General features: G+C 40.6%; 1 protein-coding gene across 1 annotated transcript; it reads left to right on the forward strand.

Moving 5' to 3' along the window:
* Window positions 1-1208: 1208 nt before the first annotated feature.
* Window positions 1209-17436, forward strand: LOC143288065 (flotillin-2a-like). The gene is made up of 9 exons (XM_076596333.1): window positions 1209-1346; window positions 1931-2012; window positions 3294-3508; window positions 4976-5208; window positions 8674-8793; window positions 11241-11455; window positions 12880-13063; window positions 15247-15390; window positions 16727-17436. The coding sequence occupies exons 1-9, from the start codon at window positions 1298-1300 to the stop codon at window positions 16751-16753; spliced, it is 1269 nt and encodes a 422-aa protein (XP_076452448.1). The 5' UTR covers window positions 1209-1297; the 3' UTR covers window positions 16754-17436.
* Window positions 17437-23168: the final 5732 nt, after the last annotated feature.

Here is a 23168-nt window from a genome sequence, read left to right on the forward strand (position 1 = left end):
AAAACTGCCAAAAAATGCATAACTAACATGCGATTACATTATTAACAGCAACTGTGACCATTCAATAATGATAATAATAATCAGAAACCATTAACACAATCAAGTTCTGAAGTACATTAAAGGAATGTAGAAATAGGGTTATGAACTAACGCCTGTGAAAGTTCGACCATAAGAACCTCGTCAGAAATAATTAACTTTCAAAAAAATCTTCTGCAGAATAGTTGTTTTCTTTGAAATACTTGGGCAAGAATGTACGTAACTGCTGACAGTGAAACTGAACAAACAATGATGCAAGCTGAACTGCTTACCACAGATGCATGTGACATTTTTACTCAGTATGGCTTTGTCTTCAGCGCATCAAGTTTTATACGGAAGAAAGCAGAGATTATTAATCTTGTATAGCTGATGGATTCGGTGTCTTTTCTTTAATAATATTCTCGCCGGGAATAATGTCCCTTTATGTTTTAAAAACTTTTCCTTCCGTCAGTTATTAAATCGACCCCCATGCTGATGTTGTTTTTTGTTTGTTTTTTTAACAAAGTGTTTGCCTCTTTTACGGAAAGACGGACATGTATTTTTGTCGATTTTTCTGAATCTTCAGTGTGCTTGTGTGCATTGTGGGTGAGTGTGTGTGTGTGTTGGGGGGTGAATAAATTTTTTTTATGATGTTTGATATCTCAGTTGTGTTCAATTTTTTCCTTTTTGATATTTACATTTGTGGGCTATTTGTAAACTGACGCCTTATTTTCAAGATTAGTCGTAAATGCTAATAATCAGTAATGATAATAATAATAATAACAACAACAACAATAACATAATAATAACGATAATGCAATGCAGTTTTGGGTGCTTGCTGGCAGGAAATGTTTTCACGTCAGCTTTTGGGCATCTTATTCAAAAAGAAGTAAGAAAGTAAGCTTACTTTCGATATCACCATAAAACGCAAAGAACTTATTCATCATTCTGATTGGCTGTTTCGAGCATGACGTAATGTCATCGTTCTCATAAATAAACGAGATGTGAATCCTATTTATTTGTAAATGCAATTATGTATTCGACCAATACATTGGTAAGCTTGTAAAAATCAATTGCGTCAGTGATATTTTCATCAAAACTTCAGACGTATTTATTGATTATCAATTTTCTCGTTTCCTGCGTTACTTCCTGCAGGCTCAAAACAAATGTGGGGGGTCGTCTGCGAAGAATCCCCACGATTGTGGCCTCCATCCAATGGTTTCAGTTCCACTTTTGTCACATTTGTGGGTCACCTATCCGTTGCATTGAAGAGATCTAAATCATGGGAAACATCCACACAGTTGGCCCAAATGAAGCGCTTGTTATTTCAGGTTTGTTTTGTGGTGAATATTTCTGGACAATACTGCTGCTATGACTCTTCCACTCATCCACCCTTAACAGTCACAGTGGGGTACAGATTCACGTTCTCTTGTTGTTACCTGCACATCTGTTAAAGACTGTGATAGTGCTCTCCTTTAACCCTAGATGTTTTTCAGACGATTGATTAATTCTTTGTACATTTTTAGGCACTTGGGGATATATATTTTCATGTGTCATGTTGCGAACACATATACACTGACACACACACACACACACACACACACACACACACGTGTGTACACGCACATGCACACAGCTGCAGCCATGTCACACACACACACACACACACACACACACACACACACACACACACACACAAATTCAAGTGAATCCTTCCCAGCATAAATTTGTTAGGTGGCAAGTGCACTTGTGTGTTTATGTGCTTGGCATATATGCATGAGTGTGGGTGTGTGAAAGAGATGTGGCAAGTGTGCTTACATGTTTATTTGCTGGACATATATGTATATTTAAGTGTTCAGGTACAAAAGAGATATGTCTTAAAGTGTACAAAAGTATAATCATCATACTTTTTCAGGTGGGTGTTGTGGTGCACAGGGTCGGAAGTACATCATTGGTGGCTGGGGATGGGCCTGGTGGATGGTCACGGACACTCAGTCGTAAGATTTTATTCATGATCAGTATTTTACTTAAGTTGTATAATTATATATGTAGCATTGGTATTTGTTGTAAGATTTTGTTTATCAAAAGAATCTTATTTAAGTGGTATTGTAGCATAGGTATCAGTCAATTGTAAGATTATGTTTGTTTATCATTTTTTGTACATATGTAGTATATTGTGTATGTGTTACACACACACGCACACACACACATATAAAACACACACACACACACACACACACACACACACACACATGTATGTATGTATATATATATATATATATATGTGTGTGTGTGTGTGTGTGTGTGTGTGTGCAGCATAGGTATCTATATGTATATGTCATAGGTATATATATCACAGGTATCATTTGGTCATAAGATTTTTTTTTTTTAAGTTGTAAATATGTAGCATAGGTATCAATCGGTCATAAGATTTTGTTTATTATCAGAATTTCTAATCTAAGTTATACACATGTAACACAGGTATCAATCAGTTGTGAGATTTTATTTATTATCAGAATTTTATTTCAGTCTTAGGTATGTAGCACAGGTATCAATTAGTCATCATCTTTTATTTGTTATGATGATTTTGTTTAAGTTGTGCATACGTAGCATAGCTATCACTCAGTCAAAATATTTCATGATCAGAATTTTATTTAAGTCTGTGGCAAAGGTAATAATTATTTTGTTTGTATTCTTCTTCTTTTTTTCTTTCTTTTTTTTTCTTTTTTTTTTTTTTTTTTTTTTTTTATTTGTTTGCTCTTCCTGTCCTTTCTTTGAAAAAATGGAGTGTGGATAATTGGTATATACATCAGTTCATAATTATAGTGTGTGTGAGCCTGTATTAGTGTATGTTATTGTACATGTGTGATGTGCATGTGTGTTTGCACATGCATGTATATTTGTCTGTATTATGTATGTGTGTGTGTGTGTGTGTGTGTTAGAGCATATGCATATGTTTGTGCGTGTATATGTGTGTGTGTGTGTGTGTGTGTGTGTGTGTGTGTGTGTGTGATACGGTGATAATAGAATATTTTTGTATATATTCATCCCAGATTTCTGCTGTTTTAGTGTTAAACACGGTTTGCTTTTCTTTTTCTTTTTTTCTTTTTTTTTTTCTTTTTTTTTCAATAAGTTATATGGTCAATTTACTTTTTTTCATGATACAATGGCTTGCAGTACTTGCTCAGCATTTCATAGTCTAGGCTTTTTTAAACGGTACAAAGTTAATTAAGAATTCATTTCACCCACTGATTCAGAGACACTGTGGCTTCTTTCAGCATATCACTGGAAGTGATGACACTGAACCCAGTGTGCGAGTCCGTCGAAACGTCAGAAGGCGTGCCAGTCACTGTGACAGGCGTAGCCCAGTGCAAAATCATGCGGGATCCAGAAATCCTGAAAAACGCCTGTGAACAGTTCTTGGGGAAGTCGACAGCACACATCAGGGGGGTGGTTTTGCAAACGTTGGAGGGTCATCTACGTGCCATTTTGGGTACAGTATTATAGTCCAAGGAAAGAAATATGATGAGGTTGAATATTAGCTGATTTGAGAACTTGTCATTTGTGTGTTCACTCTTTGGATGAAATGTGTGAGCACAGGAAAATGGAAATGTGTTGAAGAAATTTCACATACTTTGTGCATGCACACGCGCACGCGCACGCACACACACACACACACACACACACACACACACACAAATACACACACATATATACATATACATATCTATATCTGTATCTCTCTCTCGCTCTGTCTGTTTGTCTCACTCTCTCTAAGTAGTGTTTGTAAAGAGCTAACAGTTTGGTCTCCAACCAAGGATAGGCGCTATGTAAGTATCCATATCATCATCATCATCACCTTAGCAAAATTTGATGGGCACATTAGCTGAGTAGTTAAAACATTGGATTTTACTTATAATTTCATGAATGCCTTTTCACATGATATTTGACCTCAAACTTTTTTTTTTGGTGGGGGGTGGGGGGGGGCGCCAGCAGGGGGTTAAGAAAAGAAAATAATAATTTGTCACAAAGACAGGCATAAAGATTTTCAATCTTCATTAAACACACAAAAAAACAGCTATGTGGTTGATTTCTTTGTTCTAGAAGAATGTTAGAATTCTGTTTCTGTGCACACAGGTATGCTGAGTGTGGAATTTTGTTCTAGAAGAATTTCAGAATTGTTTCTGGGCACACAGGTATGCTGAGTGTGGAACTTTTTTCTAGAAGAATTTCAGAATTGTTTCTGGGCACTCAGGTACGCTGAGTGTGGAACTTTGTTCTAGAAGAATTTCAGAATTCTGTTTCTGGGCACAGAGGTACACTGAGTGTGGAACTTTGTTCTAGAAGAATTTCAGAATTCTTTCTGAGCACTCAGGTAAACTGAGCATGGAGCTTTGTTCCAGAAGAATTTCAGAATTCTGTTTCTGTGCACTGAGGTACACTGAGTGTGGAACTTTGTTCTGGAAGAATTTCAGAATTCTTTCTGAGCACTCAGGTAAACTGAGCATGGAGCTTTGTTCTAGAAGAATTTCAGAATTCTGTTTCTGTGCACTGAGGTACACAGTGTGGAACTTTGTTCCAGAAGAATTTCAGAATTGTTTCTGAGCACTCAGGTAAACTGAGATAATTCTGTTTCTGTGCACACAGGTACACTGAGCATGGAGCTTTGTTCTAGAATAATGTCAGAATTCTGTTTCTGTGCACTCAGGTATGCTGAGTGTAGAACTTTGTTCTAGAGTAATGTCAGCATTCTGTTTCTGAGCGCACAGGTACTCTGAGCGTGGAGCTTTGTTCTAGAATAATTTCAGAGATAATTCTGTTTCTGTGCACACAGGTATGTTGAGTGTGGAACTTTGTTCTCGAATAATGTCAGAATTCTGTATCTGTGCACACAGGTATGTTGAGTGTGGAACTTTGTTCCAGAATAATGTCAGAGAGAATTCTGTTTCTGTACACACAGGTACGCTGAGCATGGAAGCGGCCTATCAGGACCGCGACCAGTTCGCCAGGTTGGTGCGAGAGGTGGCCGCGCCAGACGTTGGCAAGATGGGGATTGAAATTCTCAGCTTCACCATCAAAGACATCTACGACAGAGTGGAGTACCTGTCGTCCTTGGGTCGGGCTCAGACAGCCAACGTGAAGAGAGACGCTGACATTGGGGTGGCTGAGGCAAACCGTGATGCTGGCATCAGGGTATGTGGTTTTACACGCTTGTAATAATGATAGCAATAATGAATGGCATATGCATAGTGCATTTTTCTACGTAACTTAAGACTCAGTGCACTCGCAGTTGCCCCATTCACACACAGCCACACTCGATATGACTGACCACACTCAACCATACACACACACCTATGAGTAGAAAATAGGTCAAATTGATGGCGGAGATAAAATCTGTCACAAGAATGCCTCACTGAACAGATGAGTTTCTGGGATTTGAACAGAAGGGCTATTAGTTGGTGCCAAACACTGACAGGCAGCAAATCCCGGACAGTGGAAGCACAAAGACTAGAGACCCTAGGTTCATTTTGGGTACTTTTTAAGATTTTCCCATGAGGATGAGAGGGAACATAAAGGATTGTATGCGAGGAGCACTTTAGACAATTAAGGCTGAAGTGTCCCATCAAAATGGCAATAGGCAAGGACTGAACTGACTGCAGAACTTTATTGGGAACCATTGTAGCTCTTTCAGAAGTGTTTTACCACTTAAGTTTTCTCAGAATGAGCCGTGCATCACTGTTTTGAACTCACTGTAAACGCTAAAGTTCTCCTGATTTACTGCCAGTCAGTCCCAGACAACTAAATGAACCAGCAGGCAAGATTTATCGGGAAATTAGTTGTAGTGGTATTTGTAGTGCTGTTTTTTTTTTGGGGGGGGGTTAACAGCCTGTCCTGCTGTTCACTTTTTAAAGAATAATTTGCACATAGTATATGTGTGGACAGGAAGGGGAGATGCAGAAGGAATTAAGGTGCTGATGAATAGATTATTTCTGTTATTCTTTCTGCATTCGTAGGCTACATGTCCCATTTTCATTTGTATTTACAAGCGGTCTTTTTCATGTGGGGAGAGAATGGAACGCATTTCAGTGTGGGTTGTAGGAAGAAAGGGGAATTGGGTTTTAAACATGAGCGTGTCAGCATGTGTTTGGATCAGCCTCTTACTCTGATGTATGCCATCTCAAAGCATTAGAAAACCCTCAAAACCCACTGCATGACGCAGTCAAAGAACCAAAAGGCAGCCGTCTAGGACGAGGAAGATCATGGATGGGGCAAGCAGAAGACACAATCCAGCTAGTATGCCGACTTCAAGACCTGAAAGAAACAAAAGAATGGGAGAAAACCCCCGAAAACCTCAACCATCTATTCAACACAGTCATTTCACCCACTCTAGGAAGACATTGTCGGGAATGGCCAGAGGGCAAAACTGATGCGGAAGTGAAGCTGCTTATAGAAGAAAACAGTAAAGAAGAGGACATCATCATATACACAGATGGCTCAGTCACCAAAGACCAGTCTGGCTGGGGATTCACTGCGAAACAAAATGGAAAAACAATTTGGGAAGAGAATGCTGCCTACAAAGTCACAACCTCCAGCCTAACGATGGAAGTTGAAGCTGTGACACATGCCCTCCAGTGGCTATCGTCCTTCCATACGCCCGGAAACCAACATGCCATGATTCTAACCGACTCAATGAACCTCATACAGAAAATTGAAAACGGAATGGGAAGCCCAGAGTGGCATAACGCAATGCGCAACTTTCAGATTAAAAAACTCACATGGTCATACTGCCCGGGACATGCAGGTGTTAAGGGAAATGAGCGAGCTGACAGACTTGCTGGTAACGCAACACCAACGAGCGGCCTACATCTAGGAAAATCGGAAATCCTCAGAAAAGTCAAAGAATACCAAAAAGAACAGGTACAAGGCCATCACACCATCGATCGCCTCAAAGAAATAGAAGCAGAGAGAGGGAGCGGCCGCAAATCTAACATGAAAGGTAGAGCACGATGCTTTGCAAATCAAACAAATATCGGCATCATTTCCAAACCAACATTGCGCAAATTTCTTCAAAACGGAACAGAGTCTCTGTGGGCCTTTCCAAACACAATAGACCGAGCAACACACTAGACGCCACGTTCTTGGCATCAGAGATCTTTTCCCATCCCTCTTGCGGCCAGTCAGTGGCGGCTGTGTGTGTTTGTGTGTATGTGTGCTTTTGAGTGCGTTTGTGAATGCGCGAGAGTGAAACTGTACACAAGTGTCAGGAGAGATATGTGTACGTGTGTGTGTGTGTGTGTGTGTGAGGGGAGGTGGGAGTGCGGGGGGAGGTGGGGTAGAGGATGAGGTATGTGAGTGTATGCATGCCTACACTGTGGGAGCAACAGGATATTGGAACGTGTATATATATATATATATATATATATATATATATATATATATATATATATATCTTTGTATGTACGTGTGTGGAGTTGGGGGTGGGAGATATGGGCGTATGTGTGTGTGCTTGTACAAGTAAGTGTTCATCTCTGTGAGTGTGTGTTTGTGTGTGTGTGTGTGTGCCGTGGAAGCTGCGATACGTAGACTAGAAATGAGTGTGTGGAGGAGGGGGTAGAGGAGGTGCAAGGTAATGTGTGTGTGTGTGTGTGTGTGTGTTGGAGCTCATGTACGTTTATATGTATTTGACTGTGCTTTCATATGTGCTTGTACAAGTAAGTGTTCATCTCTGTGAGTGTGTGTTTGTGTTTGTGTGTGTGTGTGTGTGCCGTGGAAGCTGCGATACTTAGACTAGAAATAAGTGTGTGGAGGAGGGGGGTAGAGGAGGTGCACGGTAATGCGTGTGTGTGTGTGTGTGTTGGAGCTCATGTACGTTTATATGTATTTGACTGTGCTTTCATATATGTGAAACTGCATGTCTGGTGCATTTCTGTTATGCATGTGTGGGTGTATGTGTGAATGTGTGTCTTCATTTTTTACATTTATTTGCTTATTTATCACCATTGTTGTCTTATTTATTTATTTATTTATGTTTTATTATTATCATTTTATTAGTATTACTAATATTATTACTACTACCTTTTTCTATATTATAATTATTATTTATTTATTTATTTATTTATTTATTTATGCAAGCTTATCTATTATTTATTCCCCCGTTTTTGTTTTTGTTTTTGTTTTTTTTTTGTTTGTTTTTTTTTGTTTTTTGTTTTGTGTGTGTGGTTGTGTGTGGTTTTTTTTTTTTTTTTTTTTTTTTTTTCCCCAAGGCCTGACTAAGCGCGTTGGGTTACGCTGCTGGTCAGGCATCTGCTTGGCAGATGTGGTGTAGCGTATATGGTTTTGTCCGAACGCAGTGACGCCTCCTTGAGCTACTGAAACTGAAACTGTCATCTCAGTGTCCCTTTGGATATACATTTCTCTCTGTTTCTATCTCTCTCTCTCTCTCTCTCTCTCTCTCTCTCTCTCTCTCTCTCTCTCTCTCTCTCTCTCTCTCTCTCTCCTCTTTCCTTTCTCTCTCTTTTCTGCTCTCTCTCTTGATCTTTTTCTGCATCTCTCACACTTTCTCTTCCTTATCTCTCTGCCCCATTATCTCCTGTATACTTGACAAATACCCCAGCAGTGTGTATCTGCATGTTGCAAGCAACAGACATGTTTTCGCAGGAGGCGGAGTGTGAGAAGACCAGGATGGATACCAAGTTCAAGGCTGATGCCGCCATTGCAGATGCGTCCAGAGAGTACCAGATGAAGAAGGCACAGTTTGACACTGAAGTGAACACCAAGGTATTTTTTCTGCTTCTTCTTCTTCTTTGCATTCTTCTGCATTCTTCTCCTGCACTCATGGGATGTAGTTCTACTATTCACTGGCATTGCATATACAAGTGGGCTTTTATGTGTATAGCTGTTCTTACCACACCATTTAGGCAGCCTCAGTCTGTTTTCAGAGTCCACATATTTTGAAGCAGTTTGTGGAAATGTATTATTGAATATTATGTGAAATTTTAATTGGTTGGGATTCACATTTTGGGGAGGTTGGTGGGGGAGTTGGGGGGGGGGGAGGAAGGAGTACTGGGGATGGTGACTGCATTCCTTGGAGTTACTATTTACCTGTTTTTTTGTATGTGGTTGTGTTGTTATTGCTTTTTTTTTCTTTTTTTTTTACTAATCTGTATTTAATCTTTTTCCCCACTTCTGGTAGACTTCACTTTTATTCAGAATTAAGTTTTATTTCCACTGCGCCTTTCCATGTTCTTTTCTTTGGTTTGAAAAAGTTGGGGGTGGGGAGTAAAAGTACAGCATAAGCTTGACAACAATAAGAGCTGGTAGGATATCAAGCAGTAACTTTCTTCTTTGTGGCATGGGTTTTGGGGGCTTTAAAAATGTTTTTTTTCATTACAGTGGCAGTTGCCTTTCCTTAAATGACAGAATGACACAGCAGGGGAATCTGTAAGCTTTAACTCTCTCCATACAAACGGCGAAAGGGACGACGTTAACAGCGTTTCACCCCAATTACCATCATCAAAATATTGCAAGCGGAAGGCTGTTATACCACAATTCTGACAACGGAAGCTAAAGGTTGGGTCATTCAGACACCCACTGGACATCCGAGGGGTCTGTGTAGAGGAGAAGAGAGGACTGGCTGTACTGAGTGAGTTAATGCTAGTATGGTTCATACTGAGTCATGGAAAGCTGGAAAAGTATTGGTTAACTCTTTGGGGACGATGGAACGGATGAGCATTCCCACATGACACGTACTCGGATTTGGTCGATGGAATGGAAATCATTTTCCAAAATTAAAAATCCATCATGTGCTGTTCACGTGATTTGGTGATTATCCAAGAAGAGTGCTATTCTTGGCCACACCACATATGAATGGCATGCTTGGCCAGCCTGTCAAGTGTAGCCCGTCTTGCACACATGTTGACAAAGTCTCTGACCTGTTGTCTCCTTTGCGCGCCAGTGTTTCAGCAAAATGACTCCTGAAGCAAGTTTGTCTCGAAATATCTGGAACAAAAAAGGCAACAACAGCAAAGTTTCAGCTCTCCAAAGTGTACAGATACTTATCGGAAGCAATTTTGTGCGTTTACAGGCATTTGTTCTAACAACTTTGTTCCCTAAAACATGATCAAACAGTATTAGGGTATGGCAATTCAGGGTGAAAAATTAGAACTTTTTTTCTACATAATGGTAAAATTTTGAAAAAAAATAGATTTCTTTTTTCTATGTAATAGCCCAACATGTTTGTAACCAGTTGTAAAAGTTTAATTTTCCAACTCTGTATTTTTTTTTTTTTTCATAACCCTTACAAATGAGGTGTCTGTGGGTAAAAGAAAGGGAGAAATTTTGCTATCGCAGATGAGTTAAATGAGAGAACCGTTTTCAGGTATGGAATGAAAAGTCTTGGAATAATAATTATGTTTTTCCCTTCAGGCTCTGGAAAAAAGTTGGAACTTAAATAACATCTTTGACCAGTACTATTCAACAAAGAATTTGTTTTTTTTTTAATTCAACATTGATATAGACAAAAAGTGATGAAAACTGAACATCAGTTCTGGGATATTGGTTGATCTCTTTCACCAGCAGTGATGCACACAAATTTTATGCAGTTTGTCTTGGTGTTTTGTATGGAAAAAATTTTCAGTCTGGTCTGCAGAAAAGGTATGTGTGGGAAAAAGTATGGAAGTTTGTTTTCTTCTTCTTTCTGTTACTCAACCAACATCGATTTGGTGATGACTCTGTCAAGGTTGATGCATGCTGGGTATTTTCATGACATGAATTACAGGATCTTTATTTGATCATCTGTGTGCATATACACACAAAGGGGTTTCAGGCTGTAGCAGGTCTGCACATATGTTGGCCACGGAGATGGAAAAATCTCCACCCTTTGACCACCAGGCGTGAGATTCGAACCCGGGATCCTCAGATTGAAAGTCCAACACTTTAGCCACTCAGCTATTGTACCCGTTTGGTCCCCATCTGTGGGAACCTGTAACAAGGTGCATGAGCATGCGCGTGTGTGTTGTGTGTGTGGGTAGGGAGGGAGGGAGTGTGTGGAGGGGGGGATGATTTTTAATGATGTTTGGTATCTGGTATTCAATTTTTTCCTTTTTGATTTTTACGTGTGTGTTCTGTTTGTAAATGCCTAGGGCTTATTTTCAAGATTAGGCATGAATGTTCACAATAATGATGATGATAATAATAAGTCTCCACCCACTGTACCACACACACAGCGTGCAGAGGCAGAGCTGGCCTATGATCTGCAGTCCGCCAAGGAGAGGCAGCAGATCCGGAGCGAGGAGATGGAGATAGAGGTGGTGGAGAGACGCAAGCAGATTGACGTGGAGGACAAGGAGATTATCCGCAAAGAGAAGGAGCTCATCGCCACCGTCAAAAGGCCTGCCGAAGCTGCAGCTTACAAGATGACACAGATTGCAGAGGGCGAGAGGTAAGAATAGACTGCATTTTCTCTCCTCTTGCACCTCTCATGTTCACCTGTTTTGATCTGTGGGCGAGCTTTCACGTGTTTGGCTGTTTTGGGGGTGGGTTTTTTTTTTGTTTTTTACCCAACCATATAGGCAGCTGTGCTCCATTTTTTGGGAGGGGTCTACAGTGTAATATTATGTAGAACAAATGCAGCCTAGAACTGTGTTTATCCTGTCAAGAAGGGATCATCCAGAGTTGTTTCCCTTGGTTGTGTACACACAAAGCACTGTTAAGACTTGCATCATACTTCAAACATGATAGATGTGTTTTCATAACCCACTGAATACAGATATAGATTACAGGATCTTTAGCTTTCATATTCTTTTGCATATGTTAACACACAAAAGGAGTTAAGGCTTAATCAGGTCTGCACATATGTTGACCTGGGAGCACTAGAAAAATATCTTCTCCCTTAATTCACCAGATACTGATACTCAAACCAAGGACCTCAGATTGAAAGTGCTATGCTTTAACCATCGGGTAAAACTAATGATCCGTGTTAAAATCTTATTAAAAGCAGAAGGTAAGACAAAAGAACAAAAATTCTGTTTTGGGGTTTCTTTTCGATAAATGTATGTTGGAAATTGCATCTCTTGTATGCATCATGAAATTGAATGACAGAGTTTTAGTTTGCCCATTTACACATCATTGAACTTTGGTGATTTACTGTGTTTGAGGCCCCATTTCGGCATGGTGTTGTGTTATTGAGTAAGGCACTTGACTCAGATTTTCCTCGCTCAACCCAGGTGTGAATGATGGGTACCTGACTTCAGTCAGAAAAGGTTCAAACGGAGGAAGAAGATTTGGCCCCACATTCCTTTGCTGAACCCTTGACACAGCGGATATGAATTCACGGCCCGTTGGCCGTAAAAGACAATGGGACTTTTTTTTCTTTTTTTTTTTTTTTTCATGAAATAACATTCCCATGTTGTGATGATAGTTGCCTATAGTCTTAACTCAGTGAAACTGTGCTGATACAAAAATCACTTCTTTAGTTTACCTTTTGAAGATATGCACACATTTATCCTTTGAAAGTACATACTTTTTTGTGCCGAAAGCAATGACATCAGAAGTAAACCAAGTGGTAAATGAGAATTGAAATGTTCAAGTTTTTATTAGCACTTTGTGTGGAGTTAATCTTCAGTAAGTGATCATGTAAAAATCTTGTTTTCAAAGGCTGTTACATGCTTTTATATTCGTTTGTTTGTTTGTTGTTATTTTCTTTTGTTTTTGATTTGTTTGTTTTTCTTTTTTTTTTTCTTTGTATTTGTTTTAAAACAAGCCATGACAGAAAATCTGTCAGAATGCTCTAAGTATTTGGATCAGTCTGCATGATTTGACACCTTGAAAGTGAAACTGAAACAAGGTCTGCATCACTCTTGTCAGGTTCCAGACAGTGGAGGTGGCCAGAGCAGAGGCTGAGAAGATCAAGCTGATTGGCGGATCTGAAGCTGCCGCCATTGAAGCGGTGGGGAAGGCGGAAGCAGAACGCATGAGGCTGAAGGCCGCAGCCTACAAGCAGTACGGAGAAGCTGCAATGCTCAGCTTGGTCCTGGAGACACTGCCCAAGGTATATATGTGTGACAGTCAGTCGTGTCCAACTATGACCATCAGAACAGCAGAGGAAGCAACTGTCTCGACTGTCTGAGCTAGAATTTTATTATAAAGGAGTTTCATACCCTTGTAGACACTGCCCAAGGTATATTTAATATGTGATAGTCAGTTGTGTCCATCTATGACCATCAGAACAGCAGAGGAAGCAACTGTCCCGACTGTCTGGGCTAGAATTTGATAATTGTGGAGTTTCTTACCCTTTTAGACACTGCCCAAGGTATATTTGTAACGTGATAGTCAGCCGTGTCCAACTACGACCATCAGAACAGCAGAGGAAGCAGCTGTCCCGACTGTCTGGGCTAGAATTTGATAATTGTGGAGTTTCTTACCCAAGTTCCACCCCCCTCTCTCTTGGCCAAGACAGCTTAACTCTCTCCATACAAACAGCGAAAGAGACGACGTTAACAGCGTTTCACCCCAATTACCATCATCAAAATATTGCAAGAGGAAGGCTCTTATACTGAAGAGGTGAATGTTGACAAAGTATACCACAATTCATACGACGGAAGCTAAAGGTTGGGTCATTCAGACACCCACTGGACATCCGAGGGGTCTGTGTAGAGGAGAAGAGAGGACTGGCCGTACAGAGTGAGTTAACTCACTCTGGACGAATAGTTTTCTCCCTTGCTTTTCCCTACAGACGACCCATTTGTTAGGAAAAAAAAATCACAAAAATTATAAAACATAAAGTAACTGAATGAAACTCACTGTACTTGACCCACTGACCCCTCTCCTCAGGTCATGTGAACGCCCACCCCCCCTCCCTCTTCACTGCTCTCAGAAGCTGAGTCACTATCAGTAACTTCTTGCTGGTAGTTTTCTTCAGTGCAGATACTTTATTCAACGTCTTCATCATCCTTGTCAATGTCAAAACCTTCAGTTTGAAGCATTTCAATCACTTCAGCAGCGGTAAAAGCCGCTGTCGTGATCTAGTTTGCTCCAAAACTTTGCCATTTTTGATACATATGCAGATTAGCTTGTCAAGTGGGGTCCTGAACTCGCTGGCTCGCTGTGGAGTGTGTTGTTACGGAATCTCATGAAGAAGCTTTCCATTTGACCCTTGACACATTCGCAATGCCCAGTGTAGCTGTGATCGTTATGCTACCCCATGAGGAAAACGTGGAAAAAATTTTAATTGTTGAAACCACTGTATGTCCGGAATGCTACCTTACATCAGGAACGCTACAGCGTTGCATCGTCCAGAGTGAGTTAAGGACAGTCAGCAGTGGGATGACCCCTAAAGGTCAGCTAGTACCCCCCCCACCCCCACCCCCGGATCCCCTAGGATGCAGCACAAGGAGACAAGAGTTATCTGGCTTCCTAGTTTGAGAGTCATAGTCCTCAAAAGACTAAGCTGAAGATGAATTCCCATTGCAGTAGGGAAACCATTGAACATGCGGCTCTCATTTTGTTGTTGGTCCAACTCTGAGCTCATGTCATTCTCTGATGTGAGCCAAGCTCACCTGTCAAATGGTTGTTAGAATAGCCCCTTGCAATGCTCTAAATGAACACACAACAAAGCATGCACGCACGCGCGCGCGCGCGCACACACACACACACACACACACACACACACAAGCTTTCATTGACTGGCAACATAAGTGCAGTCCTCTGGTGAAAATTCTGCAGAGAAACCCCACTCTGATAGGTGCAGAAATATATTTCATGCACTTGAGGCCTGACTAATCATGTTGGGTTATGCTGTGGGTCAGTCATCTGTCTAGCAGATATCGTGTAGCATATATTAATTTGTTTGAATGCAGTTAAGCCTCCTTGAGAAACTGAAACTGTTGTGGCAGGTAGCAGCTGGTGTTTTCTTGGTTGTTTTTTTGTTTTTTTTTAGACTTTTTAAACTCTTAACACTGGTTGGGTGTTGCGGTTTTTTTTGTGGTTTTTTTTTGGGGGGGGGGAGGGGGAGTTGCTGGGGGGGGTTTGTAACTCACAACACTGATTGACTGTTGCTGGGGGTGCCAGTTGGGTTTTTTAAACTCTCAACACTGATTGGCTGTTGTCGCAGGTAGTGGCTACTGTTTTGTTTTTGTTTTTTAACTCTCAACAATGATTGGCTGTTGTCGCAGGTAGCGCCTACTGTTTTTTTTGTTTTTTTTAACTCTCAACACTGATTGGCTGTTGCGGCAGGTGGCAGCAGAGGTGGCAGCACCCCTTTGCCGGACGGAGGACATAGTGATGGTGGGGGATCATCATGTGACGTCAGAGGTCACCTGTCTGCTGAGTCAGATGCCACCCGCTGTGCAGGCCCTTACCGGGGTCAACATGTCAAAGGTCAGGGCCGTTTGACGATGTTTGTTTTTTTTGCGTGGGGGGGGGGGGGGGGGGGTTGCTGTTGTTGTTGGGTTTGGGTTTTTTTCAGTATTTCTCTGTCTGTCTCTGTCTCTCTTTGTCTCTCTTTCTCTCTGTGTCTCTGTCCATCTTTATGCTCTTCTCTGTCTTTCTGTATGTCTTGTGTATGCATCTCTGACTTTGTGTGTCTCTCTATCCCCTTCCTACTCTCTCTCTCTCTCATTTACATTTTGATACATGGTATGTTTGTGTGTATATTTACTGTACATATTATGTGTGTACATGTGTATCTCTGCATGTGAATATGTTTTCACTTATTCATTTTGCATGTTTTATCATAAAAGTTTGTGTGCACATGTATATGCGGGGGAGTGGAAGTGTGTGTGTGTGTATTTGTGGGTATGTTTGTGGATGTAGGTGTGGGTGTGTGTCTGTACATCGTGTATGTCTACTGTGTGTGTGTGCTCATTCATTGTGTGTGAACATCGTATGTGTTTGTACAGTGTGTGTGTCTACTGTGTGTGTGTGTGCATTATGTGTGTGTGTGTGTACTGTGTATGTGTGTGTGTGTGTATATACATTCTGTGTGTACATTGTGTATGTATGTGTGTACAATGTGTGTTAGTGTGTGTACTGTGTGTGTGTATATATATATACATTCTGTGTGTACATTGTGTGTGTGTACATTGTGTGTGTGTGTGTGTGTGTGTGTGTGCAATGAGTGTGCATGTGCATGTGTGTGTGCATGTGTGTCTGTGTGTGTATTTGTATTTGTATTTCTTTTTATCACAACAGATTTCTCTGTGTGAAATTCGGGCTGCTGTCCCCAGGGAGAGCGCGTCGCTACACTACAACGCCACCCATTTGTTTTTGTATTTTTTCCTGCGTGCAGTTTTATTTGTTTTTCCTATCGAAGTGGATTTTTCTACAGAATTTTGCCAGGACCAACCTTTTTGTTGCCGTGGGTTCTTTTATGTGTGCTAAGTGCATGCTGCACACGGGACCTCGGTTTATCATCTCATCCGAATGACTAGCGTCCAGACCACCACTCAAGGTCTAATGGAGGGGGAGAAAATATCGGCGGCTGAGCCGTTATTCGAACCAGCGTGCTCAGATTCTCTCACTTCCTAGGCGGACGCGTTACCTCTTGGCCATCACTCCATTGTGTGTATAACATTGTAAGTACAGTGTGTGTGTATCTGTTTGTGTGTGTGTGTGTGTGTGTGTGTGCATTGTATGTATATAACATTGCTTGTACATTGTGTGTGTGTGTGTGTGTGTGTGTGTGTGTGCGCGTGTGTGTGTGTGTAACATACAGATGATAAGCAACATCAGTGAGGCATGATCCACCAACGTGAAGCGGTGACCCAGTGACTGCCTGTTGCCCACAGCCTGACCATGCAGGGGTCACCACAGAACCTGGGTCGCTTGCCACTAGTGTGACATAACAACCTGCTTAACCCAGGATCGAAGTAGTCCATGGGAAAAAAAAAGATGCTCAAAAATCAGCATTGAGCTGTATTGTTAGAATACAAAATATTGATATTTATTGCGGTCTGATGTTGAGCTGTTAGAATACGAAATATGGATATTTGAAGTGGATTGATGCCCTGGAATATGGATATTTAAAGCAAATCGATGCACTAGAATATGGATATTTAAAGCAGATTGATGCCCTGGAATATGGATATTTAAAGCAGATCAATGCACTAGATTATGGATATTTAAAGCAGATTGATGCCCTGGAATATGGATATTTAAAGCAGATGGATGTACTAGAATGTGTATATTTAAAGCAGATCAATGCACTAGATTATGGATATTTAAAGCAGATTGGTGCACTAGAATATGAATATTTAAAGCAAATCAGTGCACTTTGCTTGTGTCTCGGACTTGAGAAAAGGAGTGTGTATGATACAGTGAAGTGTTTCTAGTTTTAACTTCGGGAGTGTTCTTGTAATCCGCTGTCACTGACGCTTTCCTTCGTAAGAAGTTTACGTTCAGTCACATTCATGTAATATTCACCAATGTTTGTTTATAGCTTTATTTTGTTTGCTTGCTTTTTTGGGGGGTGTATGGGGGGGAGGTTGGGGGTTTTTATGGTGTGGGGAGTTGTCTGGTGCGACTCTTCCCGTAGACAAGAGAATTTTATCAGTGAAGCAGTTTGAATTGTGCAGTTTCAAGAGGCGTCACTGCATTCGGACAAATCCAGATATGCTACACCAACATCTGCTAGGCAGATGCCTAACCAGCAGCATCATCCAACATGCTTAGTCAGGCCTTGAGTGCATGCGTATGTATTTGTGTACCTTTAAGAGTAGGTTTCTTCTGCATAACACAGCCACACCCACATTTGTCTGTCGCTGTCCTAGCATTTTCAGACCACAAGGAACTATCAGTGTTTAAGTCGCCAGGAGGCCACACACCAGAGGAGACACTGCACTGTTGCTGAGTCACTTTGTTGATGTTCAGTAGTGCCTGTTCTGATTTAAAGCACTTTGGGTTGCAGAAGTTTGGTCCTCACAGACTCATGTCCAGAGATGGCTGTGTATAGGCTCAAATAAGAAGACTATTACCTTTCTTTTTTTTTTTTAACAGTCAAATCATGAAATTCATGGTTATATCTGTCAGTGCATTGCTCAAATTCTTAAACCTACACTATAGTTGAATTTCCCTGAGGCCTGGCTGACTCCAGGATTTTTTCTTTTCTTTTCTTTTTATGTAATAATGAATCTTCAAAGGAAGCATACAGATAGTTGATTCATCAAGTGGTCTGATGAAAGAAAAAGAGTTGCATAGCGTTACACATGTTCATGGGATCAACAAAAATATTTTTTTAAAAGAGAAAAAGAAAAGCATTGTCATCATCTTGGTGCTTAAAGCAGTGCCATTAGAGGACTAACTCTCATTTACATGTGTTTTCTACAAAGTTCTGTCTGGGCCCTTACTTGATTATGGATTATTGATCATGGTGGTAGTGTTTTTATCTTTTTCTGTTTTACTGAAATAGTGGTGTGTTGTTGTTTTTTGTTGTTGTTGTGTTTTTAGATAGCTGGCATACTGAAGAGAATGTTGATACATGTTGGATCACTTTTGACGCAGTTCCGTGTTTCATGGAGATTTTGCTGCCATGCTTTATCGCTTCTGTTCTCAAGTGGCTGTGTGTAAAGTTTTAATGTTATATCGGATGAAGAAGTATGGACACATTTTTATGGTCTTACAGTATCTGTTGTGTTTTATGTTATGAAAGCAAAATAGATTTGTTGGTGCATATTTATGTACAGTCGCATTTCTGTTGTCTCTTTTAAGAAAGGGTGACTTTGTTCAAGGGCATTGAATTTGTTTTTTTCCGTTATCACAGCAAAAGAGATTTCATTTATTGGCATGTACATATCCAGTTTTGTGTTCATCATGACGGTTGCCTGTATTGTGTGTATGTATGTGTGTGTGTACAGAGGTATTTGTTAGTGGGTCGGATTTTGAGTACACACTGGTTTCTAGGCATGAACACATGTAGTACAATGTGACGTTTTGTTCAGTTACGTTGATCAGTGGCCATTATTGATCAAATGGGCTATGAGCAACAATGAGGATAATAATGATAATTACAATCTTGATCAATCATTTTCTGTTTGCATAGTATGTTAATGCAGAACTTTTGTATTACTTTAATGTAAAGTCTAGAGTCAATGCATGACTCAAATCATCATTCTGGATTTGGTTTGCATTTCTTGAAGCGAAGTTACAAAAGATTTTATTCAGGGTTGTTGTTGTTGTTGTTGTTTTTTTTTGGGGGGGTGCGGGGGGAGGTTTGTTTTTTTTGTTGTTGTTGCTGTTCTTATTTGGTGAAGTCTTCATAGTCTGAATGATTCTGAGTTGTGAGTGAAGTTATACCTATAGTCTAGAAGTTCAAAAGATAGGTCTAGAAGTTCAAAAGGTAACAACCAAATAAATTTAAGGATTTATTTTAGATAAATAAATGAAAAAAAATTAGATTGTAAACACTGACAGATAAAACTACATTTTCAGTGGTATGTTTTGTTTTACATAGGATCACTGTTTGAACTCAAAGGTTTGAAAGAATGTTGTTTAAAGTGTACATATATATCAGTAAGCATGTTTATTAATGCATATGTTATTTTCTTGCCATCCATCCTTTGTAAAAGATATGTTACTGGATAATTTGCAGCCTCTATGGCTGCCTGCCTTACCTGTGTGCTGATATTATCCTGTTCATTTTAAACCATCAATGCATTTATGTCCTAATTGCTGTTCTTTTTTATTTGTTGTCCACTTCTTCCCAGAGTGAGCATCTGAAGTGTGCAATGGTGGTCCACATGTTAATGCAAGTATGAAACCCATCTTGTTTTTGGGTGGGAAAAGATTCCCAGGGATTTCCCTGTTCATTGAAGATTTCTTTTTCATTTTTATTGTGTGTTCTCAAGTTCGATTGAATTATTGTGGTCTGGTTTGGGTGTATCATTCACAGCTGTAATAAGTATTCATTTATTGACTCATTAATGATTCCATTGAATGATGTAGGTGATTTCCTTTCCAGGGAAATCCAGGAAGTTCATCATCAAAGAGAAGTAGTATTCAAGATTCTTCACACACTCTGGGGAAAGGGGTGAGGAGTGGAGATAGGGGGAGGTGATTGTTCAGTTCAGCAGGGAAAGTCACTTTTTGAGGCAGGCATGCCAGTTTTTTTCGCATTACAGCAGATTTGGGTATTGCCATTCAGATCATTGTTTTGTTTTCCGTTGAAGGTTCATTCTGTCCTCTGCCCCCTTCAAAACTTTGCTTGCAGTTAGTAATGCCATGGGTGCAGCTTCACGTCTAGTGTTGTCAGTTTCATTGTGTGTAATCAGCACACATTTTCTTTTCTTCATTTGTGGGCTGTGACTCCCGCATTCACTCTTATACATTTGTGATGGTGCACGCGAAAATCATGGATAATGGTCGGAATTCACAAAATGATATTATTCTTTTATCTGAAAGTAGAGAGAATTCTGAATAACACACAGAAAACAGAATTCAAGTACCGGGTATCTTTATTAGTTTCTGAGATACATGCATTTGAGTCTCGTGATGATCACAAACGTACTTCTGAGAAAATTGGGCCAAACGAGTTCGCTGTTTCCCACTCTTGATCACCAATTCCCAATGGGAAAACATCAAAATAAAGCACTAATACTTTATATTTCTTTATAATACTTGGAAATTTAATAGAAAAAGAATCATAGAATCTGAATAACCAAAAAACTCAAATTTGATATTTTCGCCCCTTGTCACTTTCACAGCGGGTTGCATGAAGTTTACTCCAGCGACTTATCCATGATTTTCGCGTGCGGCGTCACATTTGTGGGCTTTTACGTGTATTACTGTTTTTACCCCGGCTTTCTGGGCAGTCATACTCCATTTTCGGGTGGAAGGTGCATGCCAGGTATATTCTTGTTTCCAGAACCAACTAAACGCTGACATGGATCACGGGATCTTCAACGTGCATATTTGATCTTCTCCATGCATATATACACACGAAGGGAGTTCAAGCACTAGCAGGTCTGCACATCTGTTGACTTGGAGATCAGAAAATTTTCTACCCTTTACCCACCAGGCAGCATTTCTGGGCATCGAACCCAGGACCCTCAAATTGAAAATCTAATGCTGTAACCACTAAGCTGTTGCACCCACCATCAGCCGATGATTATAAGAACCTTGTCCCATCCACCCTTCGACACAGAAATGAAGAAGTGGGGCTGGACAAGCCACACTCTGGGGAATTTGCCTCAAGCATCACCCAGCAGGCCCATGACAGGAACCCACAGGGCATGAACAGCAGGAAGGAAGACCCAGGCAGACACAGAGCCGGAGCGCTGACACATATGTGAAGGCTGCTGGAATGACAAGCACACAGATGTGGAGAATCTCCCAGAACCATGTGCTTCGGAGGAACATTGTCACAGCAGCCCCTGGATTTTCCCCGAGGAATGCAGGGGCTTCCTTCCTTCCTTCCTTCATTGCACAACCATCAACCATCTGAAGCTGAATGGTCACAGACAGTTTCCCCCTAATCCATCACCATCATGACAGGCACAATAGCCGAATGGTCAAAGCATTGGACTTTCAATCTGAGGGTCTGGTGTTCGAATCTTGGTGTCGCCTGGTGGGTAAAGGGTGGAGATTTTTCCGATCTCCCAGGTCAACATATGTGCACACCTGCCAGTGCCTGAATCTCCTTCGTGTGTATACACACGCAGAAGATCAAATACGCACGTTAAAGATCCTGTAATCCATGTCAGCATTCGATGGGTTATGGAAACAAGAACATACTCAGCATACACCCCCCCGAAAACAGAGTATGGCTGCCTACATGGTGGGGTAAATAAACAAAAACAGTCATACATGTAAAATGTTACATGTCTGTCTGAGTGTGTATGTGTGCGTGCCTGAAATATGATTGAACGACACAGGAAACGAATGATGAGCGCCCAATGGCAGCCGTCAGTTGACTCTACCCAGGTTGGCAGCCTGTTGAGTAAATGACCCCGTGTTTCTACAGCGCTTAGAGCTTGGTCTCTGACCGAGGATAGGCGCTATATAAGTATCCATATCAGTCAGTCTATCAAACCTTCATCCGACAATTTGGATGCAGCTGCCTCACCCTCCAATCCTCTCTCTCCCCTGTTTTTTTTTTTTTTTTTCTTCTTTCTTTTCTTTCTTGTAGCAGAATTTATTCATTAAGGCCAAAGCCCCTTAAGAAGGAATGTGTTGAACAAAACTGGATCATCTGTTTTTGAAACAGGAATAGAATGAATAAATTAGCACATAAACATGAGGTTATAAATTCTGAATTGGATAACACAGAGCAGTGGTATTAAACAGTAAAACGATCATACTATATCATTAATCAAGAGCTGACAATTTCTTTTCTTTCAATTGCTTGATATGAAATATATAGCAAAATATCTTGATAACATGTTATTTCCAGCAGCCATAAGTAAAGTTGTTAGGGTTTTTATAACACTGACCTAGTTTTAACTGGAATCTAAGATCATCATGGGTAGGACAACAGAGTGCAAAATGAACTTTAGTCTTAGTGGCATTACTGCATGCGAATGTATGCATGCGAATCATGGACCCTCACAGCGGACTTAGAGAGAAGAATAAGAGCTGTAGAAATGAGGTGCTTCCGAAGACTCTTAGGCATCTCATACAAAGACCACATCATGAATGAAGAAGTCAAGAGACGCATCCACAATGAAATTCGGGCCCTATACTGACCTTCAAACACTCTCCAGACAACGAAAACTGAAGTGGTTTGGTCATGTCACACGCTCCTCTGGTCTTGCTAAAACAATCTTACAAGGCACAGTGAGGGGAGGAAGAAGAAGAGGCAGACAAAGGAAGAGATGGGAAGACAACATCCGAGAGTGGACAGGCATGGAGCTGAGAGACACCCTAAGAGCGGCCGAGAGATGCGAGGACTGGAGAAAGGTGGTTGACAAAGCTTCGAAGGCGCCCCAAAGGATTCGGAATCTGAGGGATCGGTGACGGTGATATTTACTTTGGGTTCTTTATACAATGAATGAATTCCGATTTTTTTCCCTTGCTGCAGTTGGCATGTCTGTTGATGGGATATATTTATTGATTTATAAACACATGGTTGGACTTCTTTGAATATCTTCTTTTTAAAAAGACTGTAAGGTAATGTTAAAGTGTTTAAAACTATATACCCCAGTAACTGTTTGACAGTTGAACAA

Source organism: Babylonia areolata, chromosome 12 (genome assembly GCF_041734735.1).
Source record: "Babylonia areolata isolate BAREFJ2019XMU chromosome 12, ASM4173473v1, whole genome shotgun sequence".
Taxonomy (NCBI): Eukaryota; Metazoa; Mollusca; class Gastropoda; order Neogastropoda; family Buccinidae; genus Babylonia; species Babylonia areolata.

Excerpts from the sequence above, each read along its gene's own strand:
- LOC143288065 (XM_076596333.1), top strand. The coding sequence starts at position 1,298 with ATGGGAAACATCCACACAGTTGGCCCAAATGAAGCGCTTGTTATTTCA. Across the intron at positions 8,794-11,240 it reads ACACTGAAGTGAACACCAAG|CGTGCAGAGGCAGAGCTGGC; the intron begins GTATTTTTTCTG and ends CCACACACACAG. Across the intron at positions 13,064-15,246 it reads TCCTGGAGACACTGCCCAAG|GTGGCAGCAGAGGTGGCAGC; the intron begins GTATATATGTGT and ends CTGTTGCGGCAG.